A 13,433-nucleotide genomic window follows, 5' to 3' on the forward strand; every position below is an offset into this window, starting at 1 on the left:
TGAATTTACAGAAGATTTACAGAAAATGAGTGACGTGAGTATTTGTTTTTGTCTTCAAAATAAAGCTAAAGGCAGTTTCCAAAGAAATATTTTACACACTGAAAATAATCTTACAGCCGAGGAATTAAAGTTTCAGATGCTTTCAGACATTTTAGGTTGTATGACTGAACCTCTAATAACTTTAAATATTGCGGTTGGAAATTGTTAATGTGCTCTCTTGTTTATTTTAAAATCAGGCTGCAGGTGATATTGTTGATATAAGAGAAGAAATTCAAAGTGGCTTTGAAGTTAAAGGTAAGCAGTAAGATTGTTTCATGTATAGTTATTTAGATATTTGTCACTGGAGTTGATTTTTCAAGGAGTGTTGTGTGATGTATTTGGGATTTATCATGTGATATATATATATATTTTAAACTCATACAGTGTAAACATTTGTTCTGTGAATAGATGATAGCAAAAATTAATGGTTGAATAATTTGGATGAAAAGTTGATTCTGGACTGATCTCTTTAAGTCGTGGAAGTACATGGCTTTTGAAAAAGCCCTTTTAGTGAGCCAAATCTCTAAGACTCAGCAATTGTGTATTCTAGACATGGATCGGCTCCTAATTTGAGCCTTTGACCTTAGTCAAAAATTGCACAGGTATATTTTTTAAACTAGCTTTTGTTCCTTTTTAAACTGTAGCTTTCGATGCTGTTACTGGAAGAAAGAATGAGTATGATTGTAAGCCCATTTTATAGTGCTGTTTCCTGCTCAGGTGTTTCCAGGGTCATATAGGGAATATAATCAATAGGTTTCTTTTGCCAAGGATGCAGTACATGTTAAGTTTACTTCTGTAAAAGTAATGGTTTCCCTGTTGTAAAATGGTGGTGATGGTGTGCTGGGGAATTGGTTCCGACTTATAGCGACCCTGCATAGGGTTTCCGAGACTGAATCTTTACGGGAGCAGAAAGCCTCGCCTTCTCCCATGGAATGGCTGATAGTTTCAAACTGCTGGCCTTGAGGTTAGCAGCCCGACTTGTAACCACTATGCTAGCAGAGCTCCTTGTCACTGCTGCAGACTTTGATTTTTAGCATTTTACTTGAAGCTTTCATTTTGGTAATCAACCCTGAAGATCATGATATTGATCGAAAGTAGTGGTGCTTTTAGAAGTTATAGTCTAGGTACAATGTCTATAACGAAGTAGCATCACCAGTAACAGAAAATGGGTTTAGAAAGTGAAAGAAAGGAGACAGTATTTAAAAACAAAGAGCAGAAAGACAAGTTATGAGGTGTGGTTTTTGTGTGTGTGTGATGATGAATAGAAGTTACATATGCTGCAGGTTTAACACATAAAAACTTATTTAATCAACAATGTTGTTGTTAAGTACCGTGGAGTTGGTTCCGACTCATAGTGACCCTGTACAGGGTTTCTGAAGCTGTAAATCTTTATGGGAGCAGAAAGTCTCATCTTTCTCCCGCAGAGCAGCTGGTAGTTTCGAACTGCCAACCTTGAGGTTAGCAGCCCAATTCATAACCACTGTGCTACCAGAGCTCTTTAATCAACAGTAGTTACAAGAATAATGCTATGAAGCATACTTCAGTGTTTCCAAATTGAGAAAACTGCTGTAAATTTGAAAACATGATGGATTTGAAGTCATCTAGTGGTGTCATATCTCGTTACGAAGAGCATTTTAGACTTTTTCCCATTGCTTTCTTCAAAGCTTTCATTTACTTTATAAAAAAAAGTGTGATTTTTTAAAAAAGGAATAACAGAGAGATTTTATCCATCCCCTGCCCTCTCGTGAAGGTTATGCATAAAACAAAGCAATTTAAGAAGTAGAAATGTTCACAGACAGAACTATAATAGAGCTTCCCAGGGATTGGCCTCTTTATCGTTGACTTGTAAGGTATTCATGTCTGGCAGTGCCGTTGGGTTGAAAGTACCCTGTGACAAGGCTTTGGCGTGTTACTTAGTAGCTGCAGTCCCTCGAGTAAGGATGAAAAATGGATGTTACTTGTGTTGGATTTTGCTGTAGAGCCAGAGTACGTTGTGACTGGTTCTACTCATGCAGGTTTAAAGCCCTAGAGCCTACTTCACAATCTGCACTGGACTTGTGATTCCCAGGGCGCTTGTTCAAATCCAGCTTCTAACTGAGCAGGTCTGGGGGAGGCTCCCAGTGCAGTTAGTCCATGAATTACATTTTAGGTAGCCAGACAACCATCCTTGGAATTCTCCTGTTTGACTTAAAAATGATGCCTCTTCTACCCCAACTCCCCCTCCCCCCCTTTTTTTTTAAATTGGTTTACTAATTCTAGGTTTGTGCCTTTCTTAAGTTGGTCTTAGTAAATGTTATCTTTTTTTCCCTCTCTTTTTTTCTAGTAAAACACCGAATTGCTCATAAACCTCACTCCAAGCCAAAAAGTGTAGATATTTTTAAAGCAGATTTTACAGATCATTTAAAATCCACGGATTTGCTTGCTGATAAGGAACTTTGGGCTCGACTTGAAGAACTCGAGAAACAAGAAGAATTGCTGGGTGAACTGGATAGGTAGGTACCTAATGGCAAATTGTTTTTCCAAGAGAGTTCGATTCTCAGGACATATGTTTTCTCATTTCTTTTGTTCCTTATTAATAAAATAAGCGTACTGATGAAAATACCAGAAGGCATAATATGTTTTTAAAATATGGATATATACTAAATGGAGTCCTGGTGTGGCGCTGTAGGTTAAGCACTGGTCCTCAAGGTCAGTTTGAACTGCAAGGCTGGCAGTTCAAACCAACAACAACATACAATATATATTAATGTCTGTATATATAAAAAGAACTAAAGTACCTTTGTTGTTGTACAGTGCCTTTGAGTCGGTTCCTACTCATAGTGACCCTGGATAGTGTCTCCAAGGAACAGCTAGTGAGTTTGAACTACCAATTCTGTTTTGTGGTTGGCAGTCTAGTGCTAATCTAGCAGCACCACACGAAGGCTAGAGTATTTATATTGATGTTAAATATCATTAACCCTGAAGGTGAATGTTCTCTGTGGTCATAGAGCCGTGCTTATTGTAGACCTGTTGTTGTTAAGTGCTGTTGAGTCTGTGCCGACTCATAGTCACCCTGTATAGGGTTTCCAAGGAGCTGCTGAAGTGTTTGAATGACTGACCTTGTGGTTCAAACCGACCGTGCTGTCCAGTGCTTTAGCCCACAATGCCACACCAGGACTCCTATTGTATACATAAGTGCTTAAAAATCAACATCCCTCCCTTCTGTTATTTAAAAATTTCAGCCATCTTTTATATAATAAAATAATAGGACATATCTTGAATGTTTTCTATATTAAGTATCAATATATTATTTAATTTACATATATTTATACTACGTTCAAATACTGTTGTGTCTTTAAATTTGTAAGGAGAGAACTTTGTGTTATTCTGTTATACACAAGCTTGTTAGGCATCAGAGCCACTCTATGGCACCTCACAGTTTTGTTGTGTAAGTGCCATTGAGTCTGACGCATAGCAATCCTGTGCAGGGTTCCCGAGGAGGAGGACCTGGTAGGTTTGAAACTCTGGTCCTGTGGTTCACAGTCCAGAGCTGAGTCTACATAACACTGTAATAACACTGTAGAGTACTGTACCTTACTTTCCTTTTGTTAACTTTGCTATTTTTTGAGCAGGTAGTTTACAGTCTGGTTAGGTGGCTGCATGTATGAAAAGCTTTGCAATCTGGTTAGGTGGTTATTTATACGAAAAACTTGACCAGGTTGCTATTTGAAATTCACTTTAGCACTAGTTTGAATTGTCAGAGTGCTACGTGAAGTGTAATGTACTCCATATGTTGGAATTAGTTTCTGTGAAAATCAAGACACAAAGCACAAAAAACAAGTACAAAAGATCTTGTTCATTTTCTCTTGTTTTCTGTACTAGTCGGCCTAATACTATGATTGCAAATGGGGAAGAGATGACTTCTTCTGAAGAGGAAAAGGAGGATCAAAACGCAAATCTGAATGTGATGCAACAAGGCAAAGACTCTCTTGTCCCCAGCAGTTGTCCTAAGGACTTGGAACGGTTCAATGGCCAAATGGATAGTCAATTGAATTCTTTAGTGAATGGTTCAGATTCTTATCATAGTAATGAAGAAGAGGATGATGAAGAAGATAGTGACAATGAAAATGAACTTGATGCTTTAGGGCTTGGAGATAATTCTGTACCAACGATATATTTTTCTCATACTGTGGAACCTAAGAGGGTTTGTCTATTTTTTTATTTGACTATTTTGCATATAGCTTGAACATTAAGCAACATTTATGATAGTCTTTAAAAGAGCATTTATAACAGTGATTAATATTGCAGATAGGGCCAAACAACAAAACCGCCTCTTGTCTTTGTTCTGATGAAAAAAAAAACCCACAGCACTGTCTACTAGTTAACTAGCATTGGTCCCTTGTTCTCTGAAGGCTGAATGGGAATTTCAGGTGTTTGGGGTCTGGCAGGGATCAGATTTGAGTGACAACTACTGTAACTCCTTGCTTTGTTTTTGTTTTTATTTTCACAAAGTTTTCTAAGAATCCTAGAGTTAATTTGTGGATGTTTTGTTGTGTTTAGAAAGTTGAAAGTGACTGCATTAGTTAAAATTTTAATTATACCAGGTTGTTGTTTTCTCTCTGGGCATAAAATGAATAGGAGTATCCTGAGCAAAAAGGAAAATGTTGAAGGAGGAAGTAAAAATTAGTTCCTTTTCTGACAAAGTAAATATAAACATCTGTACGTAATCATGCCTTTAGAAAAGTGACGTTTTCGAGCTCAGGGTTGGCTGTGGAGATCTTATACAGGATTTTGAAGCCTTTCTTTGGTATCAAAAGCTTTTTTCTTTTTTTTTTTCCTTAAATGTTTTATTGTGAATTATGTGATAGTTTACATGGGAGAACAGTAGTTTTACATTCATTCTATCGTATATCGTCTCATTGCCATGGTTACAATCCCCTCCATGCAATCCCCGCCCCCCGTACCCCCCAGTCAAAAGCTTTTTGTTTTCTACAGACTTGGTTATTGTTGCTAAATGCTTTCAAGTTGGTTCTGACTCACACTGCCCCTGTATAGGTTTTCCAAGGCTTATGTATATTTGTCTTTGTGGGAGCAGAAAGCCTCAATCGTTCTCCTGAAGAGCAGCACCTCCAAACTTGTGGTTTGCAATCTATTGCTTATCCTACAGAGCCAATACTGCACTCCCAAACTTACTGTAGAATCCCAGGATTTAAGATAGATCAAAGCAGGTTGGCTGTGTTTGAAGGGTGGCCCTTTCTGCTCCATTACTGCTCTGAGGAGCTGCAGGGATGTCATCTCTCCAGTTCTTCTTGTTCAGGGAAACATGAGGTCTAAAAGACCACAGAGCTGGTTAGCAATCAACAGGGCAGTGCTCCTACCGTACAGGGGCTAGCTTGTCAGAAACAAGGGTTTGTGATGATTAAACATGTTTAAAACAGGTTTGCTATTTCTTAGGTTCCTTAAGTTGTCCTTGCTTTTATATGAAATAAACTAATCAGATGACTTTATATCCTGACATTTCTCATTAAATGAACATCTCCTGAATTCTTTGTAAAAAAAAAAAAAATGTCTGAGATGATTAGCTAGAAAAAGTTTGTGATTGTTTTTCCAGGCTTAGAACTTTCTGTTGTTTTTATTTAGAAAAAACAGTAAGACTAAGTAATGTTTGCAGGAATGTTATAGGGAGTAACAATTATTAATGTAGCTAGTATAGTGCCAGTGCTGAGGACAGATAGAAGAATAATGTTAATCTAAATAAGATTGGTTTTATTTTAAGTCATCTAATGTCTAAAAATAAGAGATCTTTTGAAAGTTCTACATAGCTAATTAAGTATTATCTAGTATCTTTTTATTGTTTTAATTTTATGTTCTTTTAAAATTTCTTTTGGTTAAGTGTACCCTTTATTTTGAAATACACGATTTAAGCCCAAAACTTGTATCAAAAGTAATGAAATCATGTTAAAGCACTAGCATTTAGTGTAGATGAGCTTTACTGTCTATACATAATCAAGTCACTGAAGACTAGCATTAGTGATGAAAGAAGATGGAGTCATGCGGGGCCTGTTCTTTAAACCAAGGTGGGGAATTTATGGATTTAGTTTTTACCCTGTCCAGTAATGCATTTCATTTCAGTGTCAAAACTCAAAATGTCTCTCACTGTTATTTCATCACTGGTAGAATTTATTGGTTTTAGTTTTGGCCTTGATTTGATTTCTCAAAAGGATCTTAATTTTTGCTGTGAAATATTTAGGTTCGAATAAATACTGGAAAAAATACCACTTTAAAGTTCAGTGAAAAGAAAGAAGAAGCCAAACGTAAGCGGAAGAACAGTTCTGGTGGTGGTCATTCTGCCCATGAGCTGCCTACGATCAGGACACCTGCTGACATTTACAGGTGAGTGGTAGTCACAGACCACCAGCCCTCTCTCATTCTTCCCTCTCCAGTTTTACTATGGACTGTTTTTGGCAACTATACTCCTAACTGCAAGGGTGACAGTTCAAACCCACCAGCCACTCCTCGGCATCCCTATGCAGGGCTGCTATGGGTCGGAACCAACTCAGTTGCACTTCACAACATTTATGGTAAAGGCTAAGTGTAACTCCAAAGGCTTTCACTGCAAACTGACGTGTTCTGATGGAATTAGCTCAGCATTCTAAAGGCTTTCCCAGGAGTTACTGCTTGAGCTACTATATATAGCAGTGGAATGTTCTATGGATTTTTCACCTTTTTTATCCATATTGTCGTCGTCAAGTGCTGTCGAGCCTGTTCCGACTCATAATGAACCCTATGTAGGGTTTGCTAGGAACGGCTGGTGAGTTTGAACTGCTGATCCTGTGCTTTAGTGCTTATTCTACAGTGATGTATCAGGACTCCTATGCCTACATTAGTACTTTTAAAGCATTCCCATTGGCCCAGTCAGAAAGTCTTGTGTTTTCCCTGTAGAGAGAGTGTGTTCCTGAGGGACGGGGCAGTACTTCCTACCATAGCTCTGACATGTTTGACGAGTGGGTTAGGCTTGATGTGTGCTTTTACGTTTTTACAAGGTAGAATTTAGTTACACTCTTTTAACTGTTTTGTTGTGGTGTTTTTTGAAAGCTACCATTTGAAAGTACTCATGTTGCGCTTTGGGGCAAGCGCAGGGACCACAAGGTTACTTTAGAGCACAAGGTCAGTGGCTGAAACTCATCAGCTGCTCCTCGGAAACCCTGTACTGGGTCTCTGTGAGTCAGAACCGACTCGATGGCACTGAACAATAGCAACATGGTTTTCAAATTAGTGAAAACTTCTAAATGTTTTATAATCTTAATTCTCTGTATGTAAAATCTGGTAACTCAGACTATTGCCACTCTGAAGCAAAAAATGTTATCTTTCAAAATAATATAAAATGTTTTCTCTGTGGCTGAAAAACTATTTATGAATGTGAAAATTTAACCATAAAGTTTGAGTGCACTATTTCAGATGACTTTCTAGAAGCGATACAAGTGAGGTGTTGTAAATGTAGCCCCAGTTTTACAATCAGTCTTTTGGTTTGTTCGTTTACATACTACAGAGTCTTTGTTGATATTGTGAATGGAGAGTATTTTCCTCGTAAGTCAATTCTGAAGTGTCGGAGCCGAGAGAACAGTGTGTGTAGTGACACCAGCGAAAGCAGTGCTGCTGAGCTGGACGACAGGCGGGGGGTGCTGAGGAGCACCAGCTACGAAGAAGCCACTGGCAGCGACAGTAATGAGAACCCTGTGCGAGAGGAACAGCAAGAAGACAACCATCCAAAGAAACGCTTGCCCTTGTCAGGAACACCTGAGGTTGGTTTGTATGCATTTAAAACATCATTTCATACCGCATTTGTCATCAGTTGGTATTTTGTGAGATCAAAAGATGGTTGGTGGTGGTGGTAATGTGCTCTGGAGTGGTTCTGACTTGTAGCAGTCCTGTGCGGGGGTTCCAAGGCTGTGTAGGGTTCCTGAGAGGAGAGGAGCCCTGCTAGTGTACTGGATTACAAGCTGGGCTGCTAACCTAAAGGTCAGCGCTTTCCACTCTGCCTGTCACTCTGTGAGCTTTCTGCTCCTGTAAATACTTACAACCCGGAACCCCTGTACAGGGCCGCTGTGAATCAGAACTGACTCGACAGCACACACCCAGGTTTACACCGAGGTTGTAAATCTTCCCAGGAGTAGTAAGCCTCACATTTCTCTTGCAGAGTGGCTGGTGGGTTCGAACTACTGACCTTGTGGTTTGTATTCCAGTGCTTATTGTACAGAGCCACCACACTCATTTGTGCATATATCTGTTCATTCAACATTAGTTGAAATTAAAGAATCATTTATGGAACCTCTTTTGATTTACATAGTTACTTATAGTAAATTTGAGACCTTTGCTTATTCCTGGAGTTCTGGTGTGGTACTGAAGGATAATACACTAGACCACAAGATCAATTTGAATCTCCAGGTCAGCAGTTCAAATTCACCAGACACTCCTGGGAAACCCTATTCAGGGTCGCTTTGAGTTGGAACTGACTCTGTGACACTTAACAACAACAAAACATTTATTCCTTCCTAGTATTGGTATGTTAACTTTTTAGCTTTCCACTGATCTCTTAAGTAAAATTGAGGCAAAATGCAATAAAATTTTGAAATAATTTCATAAAATGGACGCCACCAAAAAGTTCCCTGTATTACAGAAACACAGCTGTTGGTTTGCGGTCAGTGTGGCCATCCTAGAACGGCTCGTTCATCAGCTATTATACAAAAGCCTAAGTTTGACACCTTGATAGCCGTGTTGGGGTTTAATGCTTTATTATCCACAGCATGGACTGGCTGTAACTGGAATGATTGAAAGTGAGGGCCTTTGTAAGTCCATACATTTTATCCTAGATAAAATATGCATTGTTTTCTTACATGTATACTGTACAAATCTGATTATTTGTGGGGTATAATTGGATATTTTTAAGGTGCTTGAATTTTCTGGACAGTTGATATTTAGATTGTCATTGTTCATCTTTCTGTGTAAAAATCTTACTACTTTACTTTTAATGGAAAGAAATTAACCCAATTAGTGAATACAGGACAGATTTTGTGGGCATCTTCGTATTCCCATTGTACTACCTTCTGAATGTTCTCTTCTAGGCCTTTTCTGGAACTGTAATAGAAAAAGAATTTTTGTCACCCTCCTTAAATCCACACTCAGCCATTGCTCATCCTGCGCTGCCCACCATTCCAGAACGAAAAGAAGTTCTGTCAGAGATACCAGAGGAAACTACCAAGAGGGTTTCAAAGTTCAAAGCTGCCAGATTGCAACAGAAAAATTAAGCCCTGCTTAGGAAATGGTAGTTTACATCCAAAAGCCTAGTTTTGCATTTGTTTAGAATATACATAGCAAAATATGTTACATGTAGTTTGAAATAAGGCATCCTGAATTGATTTTGCAGCAAGTTCTTTTACCCTTATTAGTGGTATTAAAAAAATTAAATGTTTGATAACTTTAATATTCAGCTTGTTTTGTTAATTCCTTGAATACTGTCAACATTCTTATCTAAGTTTGCCTTATGATGCAGTGGCAGCAATTTGAATTATTTTAAAAGAATACTGTTCATATGTATTGTTTTTGTGTTTTGAACAAAATACAGGCAGTTTTGTACCAGCTGTGATGTTGTGCATACCATATGGACCATTTTAAAGAAACTTTTAAAATTTCAAATAGATTCAACGATTATATTTCATTACTTGCTTTAGCATTTTAAAGGCACTTTACAAAAATCTACTTCTACTGTAGGTTTTACAGTTAGGTGGCTATTTAAAAACACCTCTTCCTTCCGAATGTCATAGCATCGTCCCTACGCAGGAAGTCACAGTGATTGGAAGAATGGTGCATTTGTGAAGCCTTTTTTTTTTTTTTCTCCAAGTAAAAATTTTATGGAACCTGGTCTCTAACATGTTGTGAACTTTATGATTCAGAATTGAATATAGTTTATTCATGTATAATGCTATACGCAGCACACAAGGGATCCCTGAGATTTGGCAATTCCGTTAGACACTTCTCCCCTAGGGTGTACACTCTAACTGGAATTAGGTTTTGAGAGAGAGTGATAGAATATTTAGATGCTAAAAAATAAAATTTTAAGTAAAAAAATTCTTATGTTTTTAGTCTTCTACATTTCATTCTTTAAGGCTGCTTTCATTTGAGTAAATAGCTGAAGTAAAATATTTACTTTTAGCAAAATTATTTAAAATAAAGAGAAATTACTCTAACATTGAAAATTGCACTGCAAGTGTTAATCATTAGCTTGATGCATGTTAAAATGTAGCTTTTAAAAAGCATTCTGCATTAGTACTAAAATAAGCCATCAATGCCAGTCCACCCCTCTATTCATGGCTAAATATTTAAAGGTTATTTATAGCTTCTTTAATGAATTCTTGCTTAAACAAAGTGAAATTATGTCCTAGAAAAGTAGAAGCTATTTGTAACTAGAACAGCCTAACTGTAAAAGTTTTATGAATATGTATTTTAGTAAGGGGGTGAGACTGAATCTTTACTAGTTAATGGATAATTCAGAACAGGGCCCTGATTTTGAGAAATCACTGAAAAATGTGGGTTTTCCCCCTTTCCCCCCCTGTGGTAAATTGTGATCAACTGTGCACATATTCTGTAGTTAGAAATGTTTCTGCTCTTAACCCATCCCCCCACAAAAACAAGACAAAACAGGAATACAAATCACGCACACAAAGGAGTTGTCATTCCCAACCACTATGCAGATAAGCCTTTTGGTACTAAACTACCCCCTCCCAAAAGAACCCCACGTTTATTGTAGGATTTGTGTGATCATTTTCACAGACATGTGGTTTCAGAGAGTACTACTGTCTGAAAGTATTTCCCACGTTTGTAAACTTGGTTTAGAGCCTGCTGTTGATGCATTTCATGCTGCTTGCTTCCAACAGGTCTTCCCTCTCGAATAAGATGGTGGTACAATCAACAGTTGTGTTTTGAGAACCAGATTATGTTGTAGTTTCCTCTGCTGAAGACCTAATGTAATTGTGTTGCCCCACATAAATTGTAACTTGAAGCTATGGCTTTTCTATATTAGAATCAAGTTGCAATGGGACAAAAACACAAGAGCAGACCAAGAGATTTTTTTAAATGTGTTTTTTGAACTAATGTTAGACCTATAGAAAAACTGCACACAGGACACTACTCACTCACCAGCACTGCTTGTTGTCAAGTCGCTTCTGCCTCATGGTAAGCTCATGTGCATCACGGTAGGGTTTTCAGTGGCCGAGTTTTCAGAAGTAGATGATCACTAGGCCTTCCTTGAACCTCACTACATTTTTGGTTAGCACACCAGCATGCTAATCATTTGCACCACCCAGGGACTCCACTCCCCATCCAGCTTCCCCTGGTGTTATGACATCTTACTTAACCATAGCACAATTATTCAAACCAGGAAATTGACATTGGTGTATATTACTGACTGAACAGCGGGTATTTATTTACTTTTTTATTTATTTCCAGCGGTCTTTTCATTAATGTTCTTTTTCTGTTCCAGGGTCCCACATCAGATTTTACCTTGCATTTATTTATTGTTCTTTGGCACTGTAGGATAAGCACTGGGCTGCTAACCACCCACTCATTGGGAGGAAGAGTGGGACAATATTCAGAAACCCTCTATGGAATTGCTATGAGTCCGAATCAATTCGGTGACACTGGAATTTTTAATCTCTAGTTGCTGACAGTTCTCCAGTCTTCCCTGTTCTTTCATGGCCTTTGATGGACACATTTCAGGTGTCCAGTCAAGATGTTCTTCAATCTGAGCTTGTTTGATCTCATGTGATTACAATGAGGCTTTGCGTTTTGGGCACGGATATCAGAGCAATGTGTCTCATCCAGAGGTTTCCATCAGAGATGCATAGTAGTATGTACATCACATCATATGTGTTAGCCCTGACCGCTGGGTTCCAGTTGTGCTAACATGTTTTCCTACTGTCAAATTGTTATTGTTCCCTTTGTGGAGGTAAGTTGGAAGTTAAGCTGGGAGAAATAACTTGAGAGTGCAAATATTCTCTCCTCAAACATATAAGACTACCAATTTGTACATTCATCTATAGAGCTTGTCTGCAACAGTTAATACTTCTGTGTTTTCCTGTTGGTGGTTTTGTAAATCACTCTTTTCTACATTACTTAGAATTCAATAATGAAAAATTCTGTTTCTCGTTTATATCAATGTGAACTCATACTGTTTTATTCTACTGGTTAAAATCCAATACTATTATTGTTTGGTGCTGACATTATTCTAGCTCTGACCATTAGGAATTCCTTCCAGTTGAAACTTTGCATCAAGTCCCCAGCCTTTGCACCTTCTTATTTCTTTCCCATCCATAGCCCTGGAATCAAACACTTTTCGAAGAAGCCTTTTTATGCCTTTTATTGGAGAATGATGTTTAGAAATCAACATCTGGGCACTTAGTTGTTATTAGGTGCCATCGAGTCAGTTCAGACTCTATCCATGCACAACAGAATGACACACTGCCTGGTCCTGCAGCATCCTTACAGTGATGCTTGTACTTGAGCACATTGCTGCTGCCACTGGGCCAGTCTATCTTGTTGGGGGTCTTCTGCGTTTTTGCTGACGTTCCACTTTATCCATCGTGATATCCTTCTCTAGGGACTTGTCTATCCTGATAACATGGTCAAAGTATGAGAAACGAAGTCTGGCCATCCTGGCTCCTATAGAACATTTTGGCTGTATTTCGTCAACACAGATTTGTCTGTTCTTCTGGCAGTACATGGTACTTTTAATACTCTCAATAACTCAAATGCTTCATTTATTTTACGATCTTCCTAATTCACTGTTCAACTTTCAAATGCATATAAGGGTATTGAAAATACCATGCCTTGGGTCCTCAAACTGACATCTTTGCTCTAGAACACTTTGAAGAGGTCTTTTGTAATGTGATATATGATTTGATGTCTTGATTGCTTCTTCCATGAGAGTTGATTATGAATCCCAGCAAAATGACGTTTTTGACAACTTCAATCTTTTTTCCATTTATCATGATGTCATTTTTGGTCCAGTTGTGAAATTTTTATTTATTGGTCCAGTTGTGAATTTTTTTTATTTTCTTTACATTTAGGTGCAACCCATACTGAAGGCCGTGGTCTTTGATCTTCATCAGTAAATATATGTCTTCTTCACTTTTAGCAAGCAAGTTTATGTCATCTGTATATGACAAGTTGTTAATGAGTCTTCCTCCAATCCTAGTGTTGCGTTCTACTTCATATCCAGCTTCTCAGATGATGTGCTCAGCATATAGATTAAACGTTGTTGTTTTTGTTAGGTGCCATCAAGTCGGCACTGACTCATACCAACCTTATGCACAGCAGAACGAAACAATGTCCGATCCTGGGCCAACCTCACTACTGTTGCC

The 13,433-nt window shown here is 38.1% G+C and overlaps 1 protein-coding gene across 1 annotated transcript in view; it reads left to right on the plus strand.

Annotated features, from left to right (window-relative positions):
- The window catches only part of LOC102835458 (unconventional prefoldin RPB5 interactor-like), an 83,989-nt gene extending 74,666 nt beyond the window's left edge, over positions 1 to 9,323 (plus strand). Inside the window, exons 5-11 of the mRNA XM_006867301.1 lie at positions 1 to 34; positions 237 to 294; positions 2,363 to 2,531; positions 3,901 to 4,222; positions 6,269 to 6,411; positions 7,568 to 7,820; positions 9,141 to 9,323. The exon at positions 1 to 34 is cut by the window's left edge and continues 58 nt beyond it. Of these exons, the coding sequence (XP_006867363.1) occupies positions 1 to 34; positions 237 to 294; positions 2,363 to 2,531; positions 3,901 to 4,222; positions 6,269 to 6,411; positions 7,568 to 7,820; positions 9,141 to 9,323 (1,162 nt within the window). The remainder of the gene's footprint in view (positions 35 to 236; positions 295 to 2,362; positions 2,532 to 3,900; positions 4,223 to 6,268; positions 6,412 to 7,567; positions 7,821 to 9,140) is intronic.
- Positions 9,324 to 13,433: the final 4,110 nt, after the last annotated feature.

This window comes from Chrysochloris asiatica, unplaced genomic scaffold (assembly GCF_000296735.1).
Source record: "Chrysochloris asiatica unplaced genomic scaffold, ChrAsi1.0 scaffold00104, whole genome shotgun sequence".
Classification (NCBI taxonomy): Eukaryota; Metazoa; Chordata; class Mammalia; order Afrosoricida; family Chrysochloridae; genus Chrysochloris; species Chrysochloris asiatica.